Source organism: Chaetodon auriga, chromosome 17 (genome assembly GCF_051107435.1).
Source record: "Chaetodon auriga isolate fChaAug3 chromosome 17, fChaAug3.hap1, whole genome shotgun sequence".
Taxonomy (NCBI): domain Eukaryota; kingdom Metazoa; phylum Chordata; class Actinopteri; order Chaetodontiformes; family Chaetodontidae; genus Chaetodon; species Chaetodon auriga.
In genome coordinates, this window is record NC_135090.1 from 17,422,885 (window position 1) to 17,443,421 (window position 20,537).

The following is a 20,537-nucleotide window of genomic DNA, read 5'->3' on the forward strand; positions in this document are numbered from 1 at the left end:
CGTGTGGCACAATGGCTGCCCTATTTATAAACATGCCAAGGATTGTTGGCATCGGGCTGTGTATCCCCAAAATGAGGCAGAGGAAGGGTGTGGGGACAGCTCCAAGTGGAGGCTACTTTATGCTGGAATAGGCAGAATTAATAATGTGACGTGCCACCAAAGATATAACTGCAAAGGGAATGATATAACAGAGATGGGGTTTTTCCTTGTGAGTGCAGATGAGCAGTAGGTAGATTCAGGTTGCGCCTGCTCAGCTGCATGTTTTCCCGCAGTGAAATGATGCTGAAAATGAACCGTGTTTGGTGTCTGATGTGGGGTAAACTGTGAATAACACTCGCATGTTGCAGGAGCTCCCTCCTGCCTCCACATGCCTCATGACGCAGACATTCCTGCACAGAAACATACCCCAGGGCAGGAGCACTCACACACTCACACACCCCTGAGTAACGTCTCTGAACACTTCACCTGCACATCACCTCGCTGATATACCCTCGTTTTAATACCAAATGGCTAAAATCAACCCTGAATCAAACACCAGACTCACTTCGAGCCCCTTCAGCCTCATTTCACCTCTTTTTATTTGCACAAACACACTCGAAGAAGAGTGACACTGAGTTTGGTTTTGCTGAACCAGTCTGACAGCTTGCAGAGTGGGCGGTGTGGTGAATTTAAACGGCTTCACAGAGTTTCAACAAGGGACCTCAGTGAAGAATCAGCAGCTGTCAGGCTTCCCCTCCCTCCAGATCCAAACATGTGCTGTGGGGAGTTTCATGGCCAGGGTTTCTTTTCTGATGCCTTTATACTGGAGTTCATAGAGTTTTTGGCCGTTAAGCAACTTTAACTTATAGTTATTGGTGTATTGTATGTATTGTGTAATAAACCAAAAGGTGTGATGCCAACTTGTTTATTGTTTACGGTCGACTAATAATGAGTCTGACTGAATTGGAAAGGTCGAATATTGTGAAATGTTTGCTAAATTCTTTTTATGTTTGTCATCTTCTGCCTGTCCCTCATTATTCAAGAGCAGATATTGTGTAAATACAAAAGAAAAGAAGGAACCATGAGCAAAGAAAACAGAATACAGACAACCTTTTAATTGAGAAAACACTGAAATGTTCAGTTAAACGCTCCCTCTGAGCTCCGAGCAGTTTAACATAAATACCAGCTGTTCTTTGGTCTGATTCAAGGCCAGGAGTTGCAAAATGAAGGAACAAAGAGTCCACAGGGGGGCAGTAACACAAATACATGATCGGTATAAAACTATAATGTACTTTCAGACCTTTTCTTCAGTGTGTTGTTCATGCACTGCTGTTTGAAGAGAAGGCCTGTTTGTTTTTAATATGTTTCTGTATTTACATTTATTAAAGGAAACGTATTTCAGGATGCTTTCTGGAGGCAGGAGTCTTTTTTCTGTGCTGAGTGAGATGCTGAAACAGCTTCCATGTTGTTTATATGTATTTAGGGATGTTTCACTGCCACACATCCTGTCTTTGTTTTGCCTATAAATAACAATAAAAGACATTTTAAGAAGGATTTTACACTATAAACTGTATTTGCTTTAAATCAGGTTGCGTGGGGAAATTAGATTTGTAGGACTGATATTCAATGTTTTATTTTTTATACATCATAAATCAGATGATATATGATATACTGTATGATGTGCAGTATTCCTTCGCTGCAGTATTGCTACTTCAGTACATGCAGAAACTCCACAAACCCTCCACAGGCATCTGAAAGTAGGTCAGCGCTTTGAATGGACCATTGCTCTCGTTGTGCTTCAGTCTTTGTTTCATTCATCATTACAGAATCGCAGTGGTGGGAAGTAATTAAGTACATTTACTTCAGTATTGTACACACCTAAGTCAAATTTTAAAGTATTTGCACTTCACTTGAGTATTTCCTTTCTCTGCTGTACTTTTCATTGCATACGTACATTTCAGGGGGAAATATTGTACAATCTATACTGAAGTACTGAAACATTTCTCCTCCACGCTTCTCGTATGATTTCAATTTAAATAACCGTTTGAGGCTCAAATTTTCATAAAAATGCAAAGATTGGAGAATAATAACCAAAATATGAATAAAAATTTGCTTGTCTCGAAATGTTAAGGCTTTAATAATAATGAATTACTGTAACGTGTGATGATATAGCACCCACAGGGTCTTTTTACTTTTGATACTTAGGCGCATTTTGCTGATAATACCTTCTCAGATGTAAGATTTTAAATGCAGTATTTTTACATAGTCGTATTATTCAAAATGCTTCCTCCACCACTGCAGAATCGCTGTTGCTGAGACCAAGAAACCTGACAAAGTGAGCCAATCTTAGCACCGACGTGACTTCACTTTCATCCAGTTTAGGGACATTTTTCACACCCAGGCCCAATGATGACGACCATCTGCGTTCAGTGAGAAACTGTTGATCATTTGGACACAGATCCAGGACCAGCAGAATCTAAATACCCCCTTTGTGGTGTTCTAACTTGTGCTAAAAGATACCAGTCGGCCTCATCTGTTGCCACCCACTCAGCCAGGCACCCTGGAGGAGTCAGGAGGTCTGAAGAGAGACCGAAAGCACCGAATACAACACCCATAAACCCAGACGGCAGCTCCCCTTACAGCTGTACATAAAATTAGACCCCCAGACAGTCGTACTGTAGGCTCCAGCAGGCAGGGACCACAGGGGGAAATACTGCAGGAGATGGACTCAAGTCATAGTTCCAGTCTTTACTTTGGTAAGGACGGAATAATCTGACTATTCATCTTTCTAACGTAGCTTTTAATGGTGATCTATTCCAGCTCTCTGCAGGCTTAAGACAGATGATTCTTCATTCTCTGTGTTATTAGTCTGTACAGTCAGTGAATCAGGCTCCACAGTAACCAGAGTACGCTGTGTTTCTTCTCCATTGTGTGTGTGGTCTGTATTCAGGAAGGTGTACAGGATGCAGTAAAGCGGTGTACAGTGATGGGAGAGCCTGCCGGGCGATGGGTCATTTGTTCCACCACACCTGTTTCACCTGCAGCCTTTGCGGTGAGTTCTCTTTGTTGGACCGTCGCTCTTCACCACTGAAGTAGCAATACCACAGCGTAGAGGTACTTTGTTAGTAGTAAAAGACCTGCTTTCAAAATCTTGAAAAGTAGAAGTATCTAGTGGCACCAAAATATTCTTCGAAATAATAAGTAAAAGTACTCATTACACAAAAAGGCAAATTTCAGAATAATATAATCACTCATTTCTAGTTTTTGATGCATTAGTAAGTGACTTAAATAACATAACATAACATAATAACACATCTGCATGTTCATGTATCACATTGTGGAAAATACTCACCTTCCTCCTTGTCCTGCGTTTCATGTTTAGGTAAAATTCTCAGTGGCAAACCATTTTATACAGTGTCAGGAAGAATCTACTGTGAGGAGGATTTCTTGGTAAGAATATCCTCTTTTAGTTTGGCTGCACACAGACTTAAATAGTGCACAAACATATGATTCTATCCAGTGTTTAACAGCAATCAGCCAGACATTTAGTCTGTGAATTCATGTGTTTTTAATGTAGTACTCAGGAGTTCATCCTTCAACAGAAGTGTGCAACAGCTGCGGGTACTTAATCATGGACATGGTGAGTATGCATTAATTTACTGTATGTGCCTGTAGTACTTCTTCTACTGAAGTAAAAGTAGCTTTACAGTGTAGAAATACTCTGCTACAGATGTTTTGTGAAAGTACAAAAGTATTTCATCAAAATATACTCAAAGTACCAAGAGTAAAAATACTCATTATGCAGAATAATGTATAGTATGTTACTGCATTATATTTACTAATATGTTAATATGTAGCTGACATCACTTTAATGTTGCATGTGGTAACAGTACTTTTTACTATACTGGTGTACTACTTCACCAAGAGATCAACAAAGTCTTATTGATATAATAATATCATAATTCATTGGTTCATTATATTTTGCAGCATCAGCCTGAATCTGGAAAGTAACTCATAACTATATCAAATTAATGTAGCGGAGTACAAAGTAGCAGAAGATGAAAACACTCAAATGAAGTACAAGTACCTCAGATTGTACTTATGTACAGTACTTGAGTAGATGTGCTGAGTTACTTTCCACCCCCGCCTGTCACACTGTGTAAGAAGAGCTCATTTTGCTCCATCAGGTCTTGCAGGCTCGTGGGAAGTCTTACCACCCGTCCTGCTTTCGCTGTGTCGTCTGCAGACAGAGCCTGGAGGGTCAGCCCTTCTCTGTGGACACAGACAGCAGGGTTTACTGTGTCAGCGACTACCACAAGTGAGTATCATGTGCACAACCTGTACCAGTACAACAACTGTGGGCCAAGCCCTTTAATTCACTCTCCATTGAAAGAAACCAAACCCCGCCAGACAGGCAACATGCGAGACAGGTCACACCCAGAGTGTCTTCACTGTGGAGTTTCTGTGACCTTTTGTTGAGACTTCTTCATGGTTTCAGGGTCCGGGCTCCTCGGTGTGCTGCCTGCAGAGCGCCGATACTGCCAACCGAGGTGAGTTGAATTCATTGTTTAATTAAAGGCAAATAGCAGTGACGCTTAAGTTTCTGTTCAGTTTCAATCTCCCTTCATTTGCTGATTGTTTCAGGGGTCTGCAGAGTGTATTCGAGTGGAATCACTGAACAGGAGTTACCATGTAGAGTGCTACAATGGTGACGTTAATCTCATTTGAGGACAGGAGCAGGCTGGCATACATTTTTCTGCGTCTTGATTTTGTTTTGTGTTGCATCTGTAGCATTTTGCACTATTTCCTGTCTGCAGTAAAGGTGCTTCAAATATATTCTGTCCTGAGTATTGTTTTGTGCTCTCTTATGGTCTTTCTTTAGCCATGGTGGTCTTCAGACTTGGTTCAAAAGTAGGAAATTGGAGATTAATGTAACGTATAATGCAAATAATTATGTTATACATACTAGTTTGCTGTATTTCATACTTCAGCGCTGTTTAGTTGCCATATTTATTTGATATGTACATTTTATTCTGTTGCTTTTAATGTCATTAAAGTTGTATATATTCCAAGTTGCTCTGTTCTGTCAGCTCTTTGATCAAATATCATCAGTGTGCATCATAACATTGTCCTGGCTTGTAGTGGATGAGGAGTAAGTGCAGTTTAAGCCCATCAAATCCTCTGAAAAACCCCACTTTGTCAGACTCTCTGCACTTTCTCCCACTGATTTCGCCGCGCAGCAGCGACACCGTGTGTCAATAGTCGGTACTGCCACAAATTCCCCTTCCGGAAGAGCTACAGTGGAAGGGTTGCCAAATGAAGATAAACGCTGATTGAAATGGCGTCAGTCACGGTACGTGGCTGGGCTCTCTGCACCGTGTCCCTGCTTAACTTTGCGTTTGTCTTCATATCCGGTGCAGACTTCATTCGGTTTTTATCATTTCGAGCCATTTACCATAACATCACCGGGGAGACGACACTCTGTCAAGGTAAGCTTGCATAAGTTTTACTGATAGTTGGCAAACTTTGGTGGAGTTATTAGGGAAACACAGTTAATATGTGGTGACCTTCATGTTGCTGTTAAGTTAGTTGCTGCATCATAGAGGGTGTTTTATAACATGAATGAAATGATGGTTAATAGTAAGCAAGAGGCCACAGAACTCATTTGTCTTAAGGTAAGTCAGATACTGAACTGCATCACAAGCGCGCCACTCTCTGTAACCATCGGTAACAGATATAGATGTGCTACGACACTCGTAAGTCCACCCAGCCACCGCCAGGGGTCAGTGCCCGGCTAGCTCAGTCGGTAGAGCATGAGACTCTTAATCTCAGGGTCGTGGGTTCGAGCCCCACGTTGGGCGTAGATCTTTTTCGCTGTCCAAATTTTCAATCTCCTCGGGTGTTTTCCTTTTAATTTCGCATATTTCGAATCGATCAGTGTGAAAGTGAACGCTGGTATTTTCTCAAAATGTGTCCGTCGTCGAACTTTTCTCTTTATCTGCAAACCGGTGATGCTCCAAAGCCGTTTCACCAGTGACACGACAGCGACAGCGTCGTTCCGCGGGTTCGAGCCCCATGATGCGACTTTCCCAAATGAAAACAAATATTTACTTGATGCAAGAAAACATATGAATTGGTTTGATTTAACTTTAATTATACCTCTTTAAATTCAGCACAATGAAAATGAAGAGGAAGAGCAAATCTTCACTTGGATTCCAGTAACAGAGGTCCGTGGTGTAATGGAGCTTTATGTAGAGGACTCTGGGTTGGATCATGTTTAATGCTTGAGTGCTTGCAAACAGTACTAGCGTGTTCTTAACGCCTTCATGGATAACTGCATTTTATTAGGCCATTACTGGTTAGGTGCAGCGTGCAGGAGGACCACACATTGTAATCAACTTCAGTCAGTAAATCCTGGAGCCTGCTCCAAATCACACTTCATGGATGCCTAGATGTTTTTGTTTTTATTACAGAGTAAAGCTGAATCTCTCCGTTTTGACGTTATTTTTTAATGCTCATATAACCATAATTCATGACAGTTATCAAACTCCTCTCTTCTCCTCTTGGTCACATCATTTGCCCTCACCTAAGACTCCATACCGTGGTCCGTGGCCCTGCGGGACAGCTCTGTCCTCAGGTCTCTTCTTGTGGACGTGGGGCTGCTGGCTCTCTTCACCACACAGCACAGTCTGCTCGCCCGGTCACCTGTCAAACAGGCCATCCAGTCGGTGCTGGGGCCCCTGAACAGGACGGCGTATTGCTTCACCACTGCGCTGGCACTCCAGGTACAGCGACACACACTCTTACAGTATGTAAAATGCTGCTTTTATTGCCAGAGTGAACAGGGGTTTGTAATACATGTTGTTTCCCTGCACCACCCTGTAGATTTTGATGCGTTACTGGCAGCCCGTGACTGACGCCCCCTGTCTGTGGTCAGTGCGTCATGCACCCTGGAGCATCTGGTTCCCTCTGCTCTGCTTCTCACTGCACTTCCTCTGCTGGGCTATTATCTTCAGCATCCTCATGATCTTTGATTACCCAGAACTGCTGGGCATCAAGCAGGTAACCAGATCTTCGTTAGTGGGCGAAACGTAGCTCTTTATTAATTAATGTTTTCAAGTCAGAAAACATGTGCAAGTTGCAAGAAAATTACCATTGAGCCTGAGTTGTATTTTGTCAAACTCCCGATGGTCAGTGGTGTGACACGGGATGCCTCGTTTAATAAAGGCTGTGCAGTTAAAGTAGCTGTAGCTGTCTTAAGTGTCATCGTCTGACTTATTGCCTGAAGCCACTAATGTGTGATTCATTTCAGTTTCCTTTAGATTCCTGAGTTGTTGACAATATGTGTCAAAGTTCAGGAAGATGTGCTGCTCCATGTAATTCTTAAATTTACACAATGTGACATGAAATGTATGAAAAGACATTTGTGGCGACATCTCCAGTTGCGTTAAGAAGTCCACTACGTCTCGTCTGCGATAACAGGAACAAGCTGTCACAATTGAACTTCTCACCTCGGGTACCACACAAGCCTCGTCGGGCTCAGGTGAAAACACGAAGAGGATCAACATCTCAGTTAACTCAACGGCCGGTTAATTTGTCAGCTAACTCTGCAATCCACGTCTTCGTCCATGATTAATGTCCTCATTCTGATTTGACGCCACAGCAGCAACATGACATCTGAAGAAACCATTACAATGAGCGTACCAGGGCTTGTGTAATCAGTGATTACGAAAACCTCTAAAATGTTCCGTAATGCGTCACCTCATGTGTCTCTCTGGTCTCTCAGGTGTATTACGAGTGTCTCGGTTTAGGGGACCCCCTGTCTCACAAGTCGCCTCGTGCCCAGCGCCTCCTGTCTCACCTCCGCCACCCGGTGTGCCTGGAGCTGGGCGTCGTGCTGTGGCTCCTGCCGGCCTTGTCCCTGGACAGGCTCCTGCTGGCTGGGACTCTGTCAGCCTACCTGGCCCTGGCACACTCCCTGGACAAACAGGATTTAGCCTACCTTTGTATCCAGCTTAAAAGCAAGATGCAGCTCTTGACTGAGCCACACCGGGGCAGCGACGACCGCAGTGTCCGGGACAACAGCAGCCACAAGGAGAAGTGAAGTCTTCTTTCTGCTGTGACGTGAAGCCGACTGCTGCCTCTCTTTCTGGTTATAGATGTGTAATCACACTCTGAAACTGACTTCTCCATGAGCCTGCTTAGAAAAACAAAGTGAACCTGCTAATAGCAAATGAGCACACTAAAACTGAATTCTTTGCAGCTTCACACTGTATTTTTTTTTTTTTTTTTTAAATTTTCTTTTCACTGCATTTGCAGTTTGGGAAAGGGAGAGTTTTATAACAAGAGGAGATTTTAATTCTGCCGTTTGAAGACGCCTCCTTCTCCTTACGAGGACTTATCAGTGTTTTCAACCGTGGCTGGTGTTAACTGTTGAAATATTGTGTGAACTGTTAAAATTCTCAATCAACATAATGTAATAGTTGTATTTGTGAGGCTATGTTTGTATTCTGATTACATTTAGGGAGAAAGATTTGTCCAAAATGGAGATTTTATGTAAACTTTACGATACAACCCTCCAAATATGATATTTTTTTTTACCACACTGACTTTTTGTTAAACATATAATATAATTTTATAGGCTGTAGGTTCACTGAATTTCTCTGTACGCTCCTTTCAAATGTAATTGTTTTACACTGGCAGAAGCACAAAATGCAGCTTTGTTTTTCACCGTTTGCAGCTATAATGAAAAACTCTCTGAGATTGTGAATGTATTTTCTTTGTTTTGTGTTTGGAAAATTAAGATGCACCCCTGCTTTCATTAAAATAAATAGTTGGGGAATCATAGTCATATTTGCTGTGCTTTTTCAGAAATGTTTAAATATTTAATTTTTATATATCATGGTAAGATTATCAATATGTATAAGTATTTTCTGACCATTTTCAGGTGGATGAGGTACTGTTATTTATTCGCTTGTCCTGCTGAAATAAGGCTCCAGTGTCATTCCTTTGCAGGGTGGAGCAAACAGATGAAGCTGTATTTTATGTTCTGGCATGAAAAAAAAAAAATCAAATAATCAGGGCTGAAAATATGATGAGGGAGGTTGATCATGTCTGGTGTGCCTCAGGTGAACTCCTGCAGCTCCGTGCTCTGCTCCTCTGACTCCACAGCCCGCTTCACATCCGCACCCACCTCCACCGCCACCTCTTCTCCAATTAGCCCTGCGGGAAAAAGGGATGAGACGAGGGAGGGGGTGGCGCTGGTGCCCGGGCAGACGGCTATGTTCTTTAAACGCCTTTTCTTAGGTCCGACAATATGGTGTGTGCCACTAAACTCTCCTGACGGAATTTAATGTAATTATCGGATTACAGCACTGCCGCTCTGAGGCTGGAAACATTTACTACTATACAGGCGACGGACGTGTGTTTTTATGCTCTGATGCACAGTCAGGACGTGGGGTGATTTGATCGGGTCGCACAGCATTTTTAAACCCTCCATTTTTTCACAGCATAGATTAATCTGTTAGTTTTGAGCGAAGAGGATTTTCCGACGAGGAGCGGAGCGCATTACGCACAGCCGAGACGCACGAGTGGATATGACAACTATAAAGACTAAGCGGTCCTAGTGATATCTTTTGCAAAAACTGGGGCTTTGGTGAGTTTAAGTCGACACTTTGATCCTAGAGTTTACACTAAAGCAGACCGTGATTTTCTTTTTCATGTACATACTGTGCTGCGAGTTGATTTGGTGAAGTTCTTGATATTATTTATGTAAAAGATTAAAGTTAGACTCAGGGGACAACAAGTCAACAAGGGCTGCAGGCTAGTATTGACAGATGCCCTCCCACTCTGTGATATTTTGTTTTCTTTATGCTATTAAACTTTGAAAACACCCCTTGATATTACATTCACATAGTAAAAGCATTTTACTGTATTATGTTCCAAAAGTAAAATTTGGGTGATGTACTCCTCTACTTTACATGATTGTGAGAGAGCTGATTTCAGTTCATCGTTTCCTTATCCGCAGAGCATTCCCAAAGACCAACACCAGCCATCTTGTCCAAAACCCGGCACCTTTTCTGTTATGTCTGTCTCCTCTCTGCCGGAATGGAAGCAACTCCTGTTGGAGAGAAAGAGGAGAGAGGAGGAGGAGCGAGAGAGGAGAGAGAAAGAGGAGGAGGAGAAGTTTGCCAGCATGCCCGCCTGGAAGCGAGGGATCATCCAGCGGAGGAAGGCAAAGCAGGACAGTTTGGGTGACAGAGAAAAGGAGAAAGACATCTGTCTGCTGCAGGTGGACGTCAGGTCTCCTTCTGACGGTCTGAGTGACACAGACAGCTTTGTAACGGTCAATCTGGGAAGCGAACTGTCACTTAGTCCTGATCCGGGGCAATGGCTGGATGCAGACCTCAAACCAGCGAGTCAGGTGTCTGTAGAAACTATAGTTCCAGTCCATGAAAACCCGTTTATTCGCACACAGAGTTCATGGAGGAAGGGAAGGGATGCAGAAGTAGGAAACGAGACAGAAGTTAGGGAGAAGGAGAGAGACAAATTGAGCCCCAGGGGTCAAGATGGGGAGTCAGGAAGGGGAAGAGATATAGAGCTGAAAATAGAGAGATTCAGAGATTTAAGTGAGGTACGGGAAAAAGAGAGGGGCAGGGACAGAAGAGACAGAGAAAATAGCAGGGAGGGATGGGAAAAAGAAAAAAGCCAATGGAAAGAGTCAGTAAAAGATGCCGTCAGGGAACGGGAATTCCTCAAAACCAAAAAAGACGAGGAGGAAAAAGAAACAGATCCACCATCTAGTTCGTTTTCTCCCCTCGTGCCTTGTCTGCGGACCATCCGAGCCGACAATATCATCATCATCGAGCAGGACAGGAAAGGCAGCGATGAGAGAAGGGGTAGATGGAGGGAAACGGAGAGGGAGAGGCTGGAGGAGGACCACCAGGGGAAGAGAGGGATGAAGATGGACCTGAGGGAGATCCTGGCTGGAGGAGGGAGTGTCACCGAGATCCGAGCCTCTGAGGTTCTGATCATAAAGCCCTCGGCAAGCCCTGAAGAGAGGAATCCAACAGGAGGAGGAGGAGGAGGAGGAGGAGCGAAAGGTGCTGGTAGAGAGGATGGAGAGATGAAGGGCAGCACGGATGGAAGGCGGGAGAGTATTGGCAGGGAGCTCAGAGCAGACTTGTCCTGGCTGAGAGACAAAGAGAAAGAGAGACCATGGGGCCAGGCAACAGTTATTAAAGAAGACAGGAAGGACAGCTTGGATGATAATGTGTTTGTTGACAGAGGAGGGAGGGTCAGCCAGTTGCTGAGCAAATTCGGAGAGCACCCCAAGCCTCCATCTCGATCCAAAAGCTCTGACAATTTCCTCCGGCCTGGGAGGAGAAAATATTCTGGAGATGAAGATGACCAACAATCTGAGGCAGAGGGGAGGAATATGCTGTCGAAAGGGGTGCCGAAACGCTCCTCTAGCTTTTCTGACCGTGTCATCTGTGCTAAGGAGAATGGTTTAGATGACGATGGGCATTGTGAGAGGAAAATGCGTGAGAGGATACATTCAGAGAAGAGTGTAGTGCCATGGGTGGACGTAGCATGCTTGGGGATGGAGAGCACAGCAAAGATCAAACTGGGGTGCACACGACATTTAGATAGAGACAGGTTTGGAAAGCACAGAGAGAGACAGTTCAGAAACGAGGATGAAAAGGGGGGGCCCATGCAGAGGACAAATGAGGGCGAAATCTCCATCCAACACAGGAATGAGGTTAAGAAAGTCGAGCCCGTTGACACGAGGGCTGCGGAAAAGGCAGGTGATGCAGATGGAGACGAGGGGTTCACGGTCGCGTCTGTCAAAAACACGGAGGGAATCTCATTCGCTAGAAGAGTACCGATTAGGCAGGATGGGAAAACAAGGGCTGAGAGAGAAGTGAAGCGACTGATGGGTGAGAAAAGTTTAGAGAGGGAGCTGAGTGTCGAAAAAGATTCAGAGACTGGGGGACAGATTGAGGCGCAAGTTTGCGACAAAAAGGCCTCTGATTGTTGGAGAGAAGAGGGATTCGAAAGCACAATCTCACCTGAAGCAACGCAGAAGAGTTGTGTCGTTGCCGCATCAGCAGAGCTCCTCAGTCACTCTGCTGAGGGTCAGCACAGACATGAATCAGCTTTCCAAGAGCACACCAGTCTGCTCTGCCCGGTCACAGATAGGCCTCGAGACCCCCACAGAGGGCCAGAGTGGAGTGGTACAGGACCGCAAGGACCTTACCTGACACACTCTGTTTTGTCCCAACACACAGAGGAGCTTATAAGTAAAATTGAGAAAATAGGAGACACAACTGTTTATAGCAACGAGAGAGGAGAAAGGGCTTACAGGGCTGCTTATGAAGCAACAAAAGAGTGCAAACAGGAGGCGCAAACGTACAGTGACACTGGATCGGAGAAACTCATTCATGATGTAACCCCCAGATCTCCGAAAAGGATTGCACCCATGGGGATCCCACAAGGTCCCCTCGAGATTCAAATCCCCAGAACTGTGTTTTACGTTGCCGAAGAAATGGTGGAGAAAAAAAAGGCTGTGGGTCAAAGCGACGAGGGGCAAGACTGGGACGAAGGTAAAAGGGTTGAGAGGAGGGACAGCTGGAGGATTGGGAAACCCCTGAGCCGCATTGAGTCCTTGCGAGAGAAAATCAGGCAAAGAGAGCAGAAACAAAGAGAGGCAGAAGATGGAGGTGGGAGCGAAGGCATGGAGATAAATGTCACTCAGACAGCTGAGGACCCACATGATGAGATGGCAAATGAAATGGAGACAGAGAGAGAAGATGCAGTTCATATGCAGAAGAGGCTGGTCGAAGCAGAGGGGGGACAGGAAGACGCAGCAGCGCAGACATCCATGACTGCATTTGACGTCACACAGGAAGTGAGCATGTTGAAAACCTGCCCTCAACTTCCTGTTCCTGTCCCACACTCACAAGCTGTCAGAGAGGAAGTAACAAGCGGGTACGCCACTGTTGCCTCCGAAGTAATCTCTGATAGCGTCCAAATATCTGAGGATGAAGACGACCCCGTGAAACATGTGGAAGAACAGCTGAGGCGCCACAGGGGCCAACACGAGAACAGAGAAGTACGCGAGGAGGACCAGGAGCTGTCCGAGGAGGAGTTAGAGGAATCGAGTCTTGATCCTGTGCAATCTCTTTCTCCTTTGCTGCCTCATCCCAACTCCCTTGCAACCATGAGCCGGATCTACAACTTGGAAGCAGTTGGCCCGAGGTCGGGCTTGGGTCTAAGGGAGAGGACTGTAGACATCCCATCAGTGCACCTTGTGAAAGTGAAGCCCCTCATGTCAAACGCACCGCAGGGCGACAACAAAGCATTCCCAGGTGAGGACATTTGTGCGGTTCAGACAATACAACGGCAGATAGAGCAGTTTCAACTCAAAGAGCAGGAAGTGCTGAAGTCTTGTACATCACCAAACACTCCTCTTAAGGACAGAGAGACAAAGGGGCAGCAAAGCCCCAGAGGATTGTTAAAGCACCAGGTGAAGGACGATGCCAAGACCCAGGAAAAAGATCAAGAAACTTCAAACCCTAAAGTGACTCCTCAGCGGGTTTGTTCTCCGACATCTCAGCTCAAACAACCCAACCAAACTATCACTCTCACCCCTCCACATCTCAGGAGCCAATCTCCGGACAATACCCTGAAACCCTCCGATTGCGCCCCAACCCCAGCCCCCTCCCCGAGCTCCCCATCTCCTGCCCAGTCTCCTAGCGTCTCTCCATCTCCAAACCCATCGCCCACGCTCTTCTCCATCAGGAGTGCCTCTGGGGGTAAAGTGAAGAGAGGTGCCACCATCACAATTTCTCCAAGAAAGCCTGGGGGAGGAGGCGGAGCGACAGGGTCCGTAGCAGCAGGGGTGACACCTGCAAAGACCACATCGCAGCAGGCCCAGATGACCTCCTCTGTGGCAGAGCCAGTGAAGAAGAAGTACCCCACAGTGGAGGAGATTGAGGTGATTGGCGGATATCAGAACCTGGAGAAGTCCTGTCTGATGAAGAACAGAGGGACCCCAAAAAGGGTGAGTAGAGACTGTGGTTTTTGTTTGCCTTCCGCTCAGATAAATGTAAGGAAAATAACAGACGTATTGGCTTCTTAACCAAACAAACAATAGCACCAAATAGCAGAGGAGACATCTCCTGCATCTCCCAGTGATTCAGGTGTGTCATGTCAAGCCAGATTTCAAAGGCATGGTCGTCCCCCTGCGTCATCAGAGGTGGTCCAGAGGGCATCACCTTGTGTCACCTGCCTGATGGTCCCTCATCGTCAAGCAGAATCCCCTTTCACTGTGAGAACATCCCTTTTGATTGAGAAGTGCAATCACCGACCTAAGCCAGTTAAAGCCTTATCAAGCACGACATCTTGATTCTTAGCCATAAAATCCTGGAGTGATCTGCTTTGCCACTTGCTTCTGCAGTCTAATTCTTTCCAGACTTTTGACTTTCACTCTATAATGATGATCTCAGCATACATATTTTAGCCAAATGTGTGGGCAGCGGCAAAAAATGACATATTTTTGGACCTTTATTGTTCATTGTTAAAACACAAAACCACAGAGAGAGAGTGAACTGTTTGTTGCTTTGTTTGTTAATCTAGGGTAATTATAAGTCCAACGAAAACGAGGAGTGTCTGATATAGTGCCCCTTAGAGCAAACAGTTAATGTTGCAGGCTTCGTGGAGACAGAGAGGTTGAGTAGAAAACCACAATGACGAGCAGCCAGCTCCTTCCTCCCATTTCTTTGTGTTTTGCCTGCCCACCTAACATCACATGCTCGTCTTGGTGAATTCAGGCATGACAACACTGGCATTTACAGTAATTCAGACTGAGCAGTTTGGACTCAAACTGAATTTCGCTGGAGTCAAAGTTCATACTAAGACTTTCTGTTTCCTCTTTTGACCTCCCTTGAATCCGGTGCTTGTCTGACAAAGAGTGGGAGATGAGCTCAACTGAGTTGCTCAGCATAGCAGAAATAAACTTCGTCCTGTATGACACCATGCTGATGATGAATCTGACTGTATTTATGTGTTTTGCTGCATCTGACTGCTTTTAGAAGAATCCTATTGCTTATGATTGAATTTTTTTCTGTGTGAGGGCTGTTGAACTCCAGTCTGCAACCGAGCGTGTTGCAGGCTGCTTCCTTGTTCCCTCGCACCAATTCTGCCATTTTTGTTGAGTCAGCTCTCCGTTCCTCTCAGACAAATCTCCCTTTGTGTCTTCTTGGCTGTTTCCTAGCGGGGGTTTGGTCTGTTAGACTAGAGTCTTGGCACTCAGTTTTTCACCACGCTGACCCACTGCAGGGCTGAGGGTTACTGACAGCAGGCTGCCAGTTCTTAGTCTGACGTGGGTGAACAGGAAAACAGGCTGTTATAGAAAGACGTGAGGATAACTTGATTGTGGTCGAACGTGTCAAAATATGACAGTTTGACAGTCATACTCAGTCACACTCAGAGGATTAAAGGCCTGTTAGTTGGTCCAACAGAAACTCCCTGTCACACTGCATGTTTTTGCTCACTTCCTCTTTCAAACTTCCTCCAAACAAGAGACACACATCGACACAAGGAAGTGACGTGGTATCCATTTATACAAGTGGATAAAACTGTTTTAGCACAGGGCCATCTGTTTGGAAAGACTGGGCAACAGCAATGGACACACGAGCGATAACCCAGTGTTCGATGCTGTTATATGAACTTCTCCAGCTCTCTGCTGGCCCATTATTGTGTCTGATTTATCTATAAGCACGGTCCTCTTTAGCAGCACAGAGTGACCACTTTACGCCGCTGATTCTCTGACCACCTGTCGCTCTCTCGTTGATGCCCTTCAGACCGTTCAGGCCTCCTTCCCTCCCCCATCTGAACTGCGCCATCATGTCACAGAGGGGGGTGACCTGCTTGCTCCTCATCTCCCTCCTCCTCTTTCTCCTCTCCGGTTTTCTCTTCATACGTGTGGTTTTTAACTTGGACTGCCTCTCCATCACCTTGCACCGGCTTGATCCAGACTCTTGAAACATAAATGACAGCATTCATTCTTTTTTTGACATTTGGTAATCTGGCGACGATTCAAAATGTATGCATTGATTAGAAATTATTGTCTGCATTTACTATATTCTAAGCAATCACATACACACTTTTGATTGTCTTCTTGAGCTATAAAAACATAAATTGTGAGTCAGTCTGGGATGTGAAAACTTTGCAGCTTAAATTTAAAAATCTTCCTGAATACAAATAGAAACTTTAACTTTCAGCATTCCTAAACAAGCAGTACTGAACCTGTAAAGGTCTGATATTAATAGAAATATTAAATTCCTGCTAATGAAAACCCTCTTTCGCTCTCTTGTTCTCCCACTCTTTCAGTTTCTGTCTCTCACCCGCTGCCTCTGCTGTCCTGCTGCGTTAGCTTGGGTTAATCGGGTTCAGGGAGGGAGGATTAGCCTCCTGTGCCTTAGCATGATTCGCCCAGCCTCTTTAATGCAGAGCTATTATCTGCACTCCGCTGCAGACAGCCACTGACAGGGTGAAGCAGCGGTAACATATAGCGTGTGTGGTGTGGTGTCTGGATATTTCAAGCTCCATCCAGATCACGTCTGCTCCTCTTGATGTGTTTACTACGGTGCACGTCCAGGCCTCAGAGCTGACCTGCTGTTATTATAAGACACACTGCGGATGTGCTGCGCTGACCCATCCGTCTGTTTCCTGTCCGGTCTGTTTACACCCCGCTGACCTTTGAGTAAACATACTCCATGCCAATCGAAGCAAAGATGGGCTAAACACAGCAGAGTCTCATTCTGCTTTTCCACAAATATTGCAAACCAACTGCTTCCTGTTTGTCTGTGTGGTGACAGTCTTGTCCTAATCAATAAGTTGGTGCATGAAGTGTTCAGTCAGTAAGTACTCTGCAGAGGAGTATTTCTGCTGGGTTAAGCCTTGTGCTGTCAGTAAACATTACACTGACGAAGTACAAACATCTCACAGAGACGGACTGAGACTCTCCTCAGTGCCTCAAAGCTTGTTTACATTTGAACATGTAAGTACATGTCAGAGGAAAAGCCATAGATAGTATAGAAAGGATACTGTTCTTGGCACTCACCTGGGCAAAATATGGATTACATTTTTTTAAACAGTGAATTTGCTTCATACAAGTCAAGAAGACCTACAATAATAAAAGCAACTGAAAAAAAATGCATTTGACTAAAAGTGAAATAATCCTCTTTTTGCTCACGTTAACAGGGAAAGGTGTGTTTCGATGAGGACCAGCTGGAGCAGGTGTGTGAGTACCCGTCAGAGACCTCCATGCTGGCTCATAGCCCCTATCCTCATGACCTGTGGAGGCTGCAAGGAGAGGAGGCGCAGGAGGAGGAGGCTGAAGTGGAGGGAGGAACGATTATGTCCAAAAGCACAAGGAACCCAGGGACTGCAACAAGACGGGGTCTAAGAGTGGGTCAGTGTCACCCCCTTCTCAAAAAACACAGTGTGTAGTGAGTGAGATTATGGATTCAGATTGTTTTGCCATTTATGATGTCTTACAGACTCTCCATATGTTTGGACTGTATTAAGGCTAAGATGGCAAATTTCTGTACCTTGTTTGTTTATTTTCAGTGTTGTCACCACAGAGGAGGGCTGGAGTGCCTGAATGTTCTTTAAATGATAGGTCTGGCAGTAAACTGTGGGCTATATTTTTCTTATTGCCAACAGACACTAAAAAAAAAAAAAAGGCCAAAATCAGCAATGAATTTATCCTCCAACACAGAGGTGCCCAAACCATTAATGATGGGCCACAGGCCAATAGCAAACACCTATTTTAGTGTGAAAAAAGTACATGACTCCAAATTCCCCCAGCATTTTTTATTATATTTATTTATTTATTTTTTTGACAAGTAAAATCTGGCGGGCCAAGTCAAACCTTATGGTGGGCCTATTTTGGCCTGCGGGCCCCACTATGGCCGACTCTGCTCAAACAAGTATTTCCTGTGAGGCCAAAGCCTGATATAGCTTCTTTTTTTCAGTGTTGTACTCTTTGTTTGAGAAATGTTAGCTAAAAACTACAGCACCCAGCTGTATTAGTAAATGAAGGAGCCATTTTTAAAAGCTAAACCATGTATTTATGACCAATTTTTAAGGATTTAATAAAGAAGAAAGGAAGAAACCCTATCTGAGCTGGGAGGCTTGCAAAATGACAGCTAGTAACTGTCAGTTAGCAAAGGGCTTGCCAACTGACAGTAAGCAAGCTCTGAAAGTTAGCAAGCTACATGTAGCTAAGCTAAATGTCTTTTAGCAAGATTGTTAGCTTGGTTGCTAATGTAGCAATAAGTTCTCATAGCTGTCTGAATACCTACCCTGTTTTCTGGAGCAATTTTTATTGTGACAAAGGAGTTTAGATAAAGATTGGTTGTAAAACACAGCTAGTAAGCAACAATAGCTTCCTCCATTTTACACTATACTTTATACAGGCTGTCCATTCCCTCAAAGACCAGTGGGAACTCTCTGTTAGGATAGCTTGCTAATGGCTAAAACCAAACATCAGAGTTCACCAAATTTGATGCAAAAAATTAGCACAGAATTTAATTGAATTAAAATTACACAATGGTGTGACCGGGCCTTATAACATTGCTGGTTTTGATCTTTTCATGTTATTTGTTGACAGTAAGAAAAATCTGGAATAACGCCATCAACAAACACACTGACCAATTTTCAGAGGTTTGTAAATGATAGCAGGTTAGCAGTGTGGGCAAGCTCAGTATATTGAAGAAATAAAGATTTAAATTCCAATACATGATTTGTTTTAAATGCAGCGATGGAAAATTTGGTAAAATGTATTTTCTTAGAGAGCAAATGGAATGGTATGGTTGCATTTATGGTCCTCACAAATCCATAAATGTCACTGTTGGTGAATGGGAAGTACTTAGCTCCAAAAATGCTAAAAAAATGGAACGGCGTGAAAATCCGAGATTGACCTTATTCACCTTCCATCTCCGTCTCTCTATCTTCCAGATGAGTCTTGCCCTCGGTAGAAGCCAGTCACCTCGCCAAAATTGCCCATGTGATGAGATGACCAACATTTTGTTGAATATGATGTGATTTTTCTTATGCTTTGGTGAATTTGAATTCTTGAATTGAGTGTTGAACTGAGTGTTTGTAATCCTTGTGGTGTTTTTGTTTTATCTAGCATCAGCATGAATGAGTGTTGTGGAAGAAATGTACAGTCCAGGTTGTTCTATGCAGTTGAAAAAGGAAAATAATTGTGTTTACTGGGGAAGTTATCACCCAGTTTTATTTTCAGGGAAACTGAGGGACAAATGTGAATGTTTAAGTGTGGTACGTATCATAAAGACCCTCGGGTTTGCACTGAAGGATCACTTGTCTATGCAATATAATAAAACTGATAATATTTTTTTGTCAATATATTTGATAGTTTCTGGATTCTAGATTTGAGTCAGCACTGCCTCAGCACAGAAGAGTGATGCTTATATCATCTGGTTTCATGTGCCTGCTGGATTTGCTCATACAGATGATATGAAGATCAATTTATATAAAGACATTTTCAGAAAAAAAACCCCCTCCTCTCGGCGGGTGTTGTGTTGAGCGTTGCAGGAACAGGGGCGGTGCAATGTGTGCAGGACAGTTTTTTTAGTGGTTTGTGTCTTTTGTGGGGTTTAATTGAGCCTTACTGTTCATAATGACAACCCTGGTAACAGTTCAGTTAATCTGTATGGATATAAATAAAGGAATTATTCTATTTGTTCATGTGGAAGCGGAGAGCACTGTGTGAGTGAAAATCTCTGAGAGGAAGCAGAGAACATAAACAATTCAATTAACACAATAACTTCATCATATTACAGCTGCTATCTGACTTTTGGCTGTATCACATTTATGACCTAATATATACTTGTATTTCTTGTTTGTACATGAATATTTTAATTGGTGAAAAAAGCTGCAAATTATGTGAAAATTATTTTTTTTTCTATGATGGTTGAAGAAGCTGGCTTCAAGAGAAAAAAAATCTAATAAATATCTCTGGAAACAGTTTCATCTCTTCTTTTATTTGTTAATGGAGTGCTGAAAATGATGCTTCTCATAATTTATATTACCAAGACTGGGCAGTGAAAGAAGAAGTAATTAATCATATATAAATACTAATAACTATGGTGAAACTTCTCCAAATACTGAGATGGAAAGTTGGAAACCTTTTCAGTTATATCACATGATCTTCCTCAGCAGATGGAGTTTCCCAGAAGCTGCAGACATTAAAAGCTACCATTTTTAGAGTTAGCAGATTACACCAGAGAAATAAAAACCAATACTTCCATGTGTTTTGTTAGTTATCCATTATGCTAACTGTCATGTCAAATCAGTAAAGAATGTTTAAAAAACTACATTTGAGGGGAAAAAATAAACTTTTAAGACCAAGACATGGATCGGCGTTCAGTACCTTGTTTGTTCTGATGGACACCTGAAATGAGTTTAAAATGCTTTCTACCTAAATAACACCTAATGATGTTTTATTGTCGTAGAATTCATTT

The 20,537-nt window shown here is 43.7% G+C and overlaps 3 protein-coding genes and 1 non-coding gene across 5 annotated transcripts; all 4 read left to right on the forward strand.

The window, feature by feature from the left end:
- The first annotated feature begins 2,985 nt into the window (after nucleotides 1-2,985).
- On the forward strand, nucleotides 2,986-4,707 carry limd1b (LIM domains containing 1b). Its single transcript, XM_076754585.1, has 6 exons — nucleotides 2,986-3,031; nucleotides 3,362-3,429; nucleotides 3,557-3,619; nucleotides 4,167-4,297; nucleotides 4,478-4,529; nucleotides 4,624-4,707. The coding sequence occupies exons 1-6, from the start codon at nucleotides 2,986-2,988 to the stop codon at nucleotides 4,705-4,707; spliced, it is 444 nt and encodes a 147-aa protein (XP_076610700.1).
- A 588-nt stretch (nucleotides 4,708-5,295) lies between these two features.
- nrm (nurim) lies at nucleotides 5,296-8,267 on the forward strand. The gene is made up of 4 exons (XM_076755119.1): nucleotides 5,296-5,468; nucleotides 6,571-6,764; nucleotides 6,865-7,041; nucleotides 7,766-8,267. Exons 1-4 carry the CDS (start codon nucleotides 5,318-5,320, stop codon nucleotides 8,081-8,083), a joined length of 840 nt encoding a protein of 279 aa, XP_076611234.1. The 5' UTR covers nucleotides 5,296-5,317; the 3' UTR covers nucleotides 8,084-8,267.
- Nucleotides 5,768-5,840, forward strand: trnak-cuu (transfer RNA lysine (anticodon CUU)). The gene has a single exon. It is a non-coding gene; the product is annotated as a tRNA-Lys (tRNA).
- Nucleotides 8,268-9,353: 1,086 nt separating the features above from the next.
- ppp1r18 (protein phosphatase 1, regulatory subunit 18) lies at nucleotides 9,354-20,392 on the forward strand. Of its 2 annotated transcripts, XM_076755150.1 has the most exons (4): nucleotides 9,354-9,634; nucleotides 10,007-14,044; nucleotides 17,248-17,458; nucleotides 19,009-20,392. In XM_076755150.1, the coding sequence occupies exons 2-4, from the start codon at nucleotides 10,064-10,066 to the stop codon at nucleotides 19,026-19,028; spliced, it is 4,212 nt and encodes a 1,403-aa protein (XP_076611265.1). In that variant the 5' UTR covers nucleotides 9,354-9,634; nucleotides 10,007-10,063; the 3' UTR covers nucleotides 19,029-20,392. The 2 variants fall into 2 exon arrangements, with proteins under 2 accessions (XP_076611265.1, XP_076611264.1); XM_076755149.1 differs by having other exon boundaries at nucleotides 17,248-20,392.
- The last annotated feature ends 145 nt before the right edge of the window (nucleotides 20,393-20,537 follow it).

Coding starts and splice junctions, on each gene's coding strand:
- limd1b (XM_076754585.1), top strand. CDS start 2,986: ATGGGTCATTTGTTCCACCACACCTGTTTCACCTGCAGCCTTTGCG. Junction 3,430..3,556: donor ACTGTGAGGAGGATTTCTTG/GTAAGAATATCC, acceptor TTTTTAATGTAG/TACTCAGGAGTTCATCCTTC. Junction 3,620..4,166: donor GGTACTTAATCATGGACATG/GTGAGTATGCAT, acceptor TTGCTCCATCAG/GTCTTGCAGGCTCGTGGGAA.
- nrm (XM_076755119.1), top strand. CDS start 5,318: ATGGCGTCAGTCACGGTACGTGGCTGGGCTCTCTGCACCGTGTCCCTG. Junction 5,469..6,570: donor GGAGACGACACTCTGTCAAG/GTAAGCTTGCAT, acceptor CCCTCACCTAAG/ACTCCATACCGTGGTCCGTG. Junction 6,765..6,864: donor CCACTGCGCTGGCACTCCAG/GTACAGCGACAC, acceptor ACCACCCTGTAG/ATTTTGATGCGTTACTGGCA.
- ppp1r18 (XM_076755149.1), top strand. CDS start 10,064: ATGTCTGTCTCCTCTCTGCCGGAATGGAAGCAACTCCTGTTGGAGAGA. Junction 14,045..17,247: donor ACAGAGGGACCCCAAAAAGG/GTGAGTAGAGAC, acceptor TCACGTTAACAG/GGAAAGGTGTGTTTCGATGA.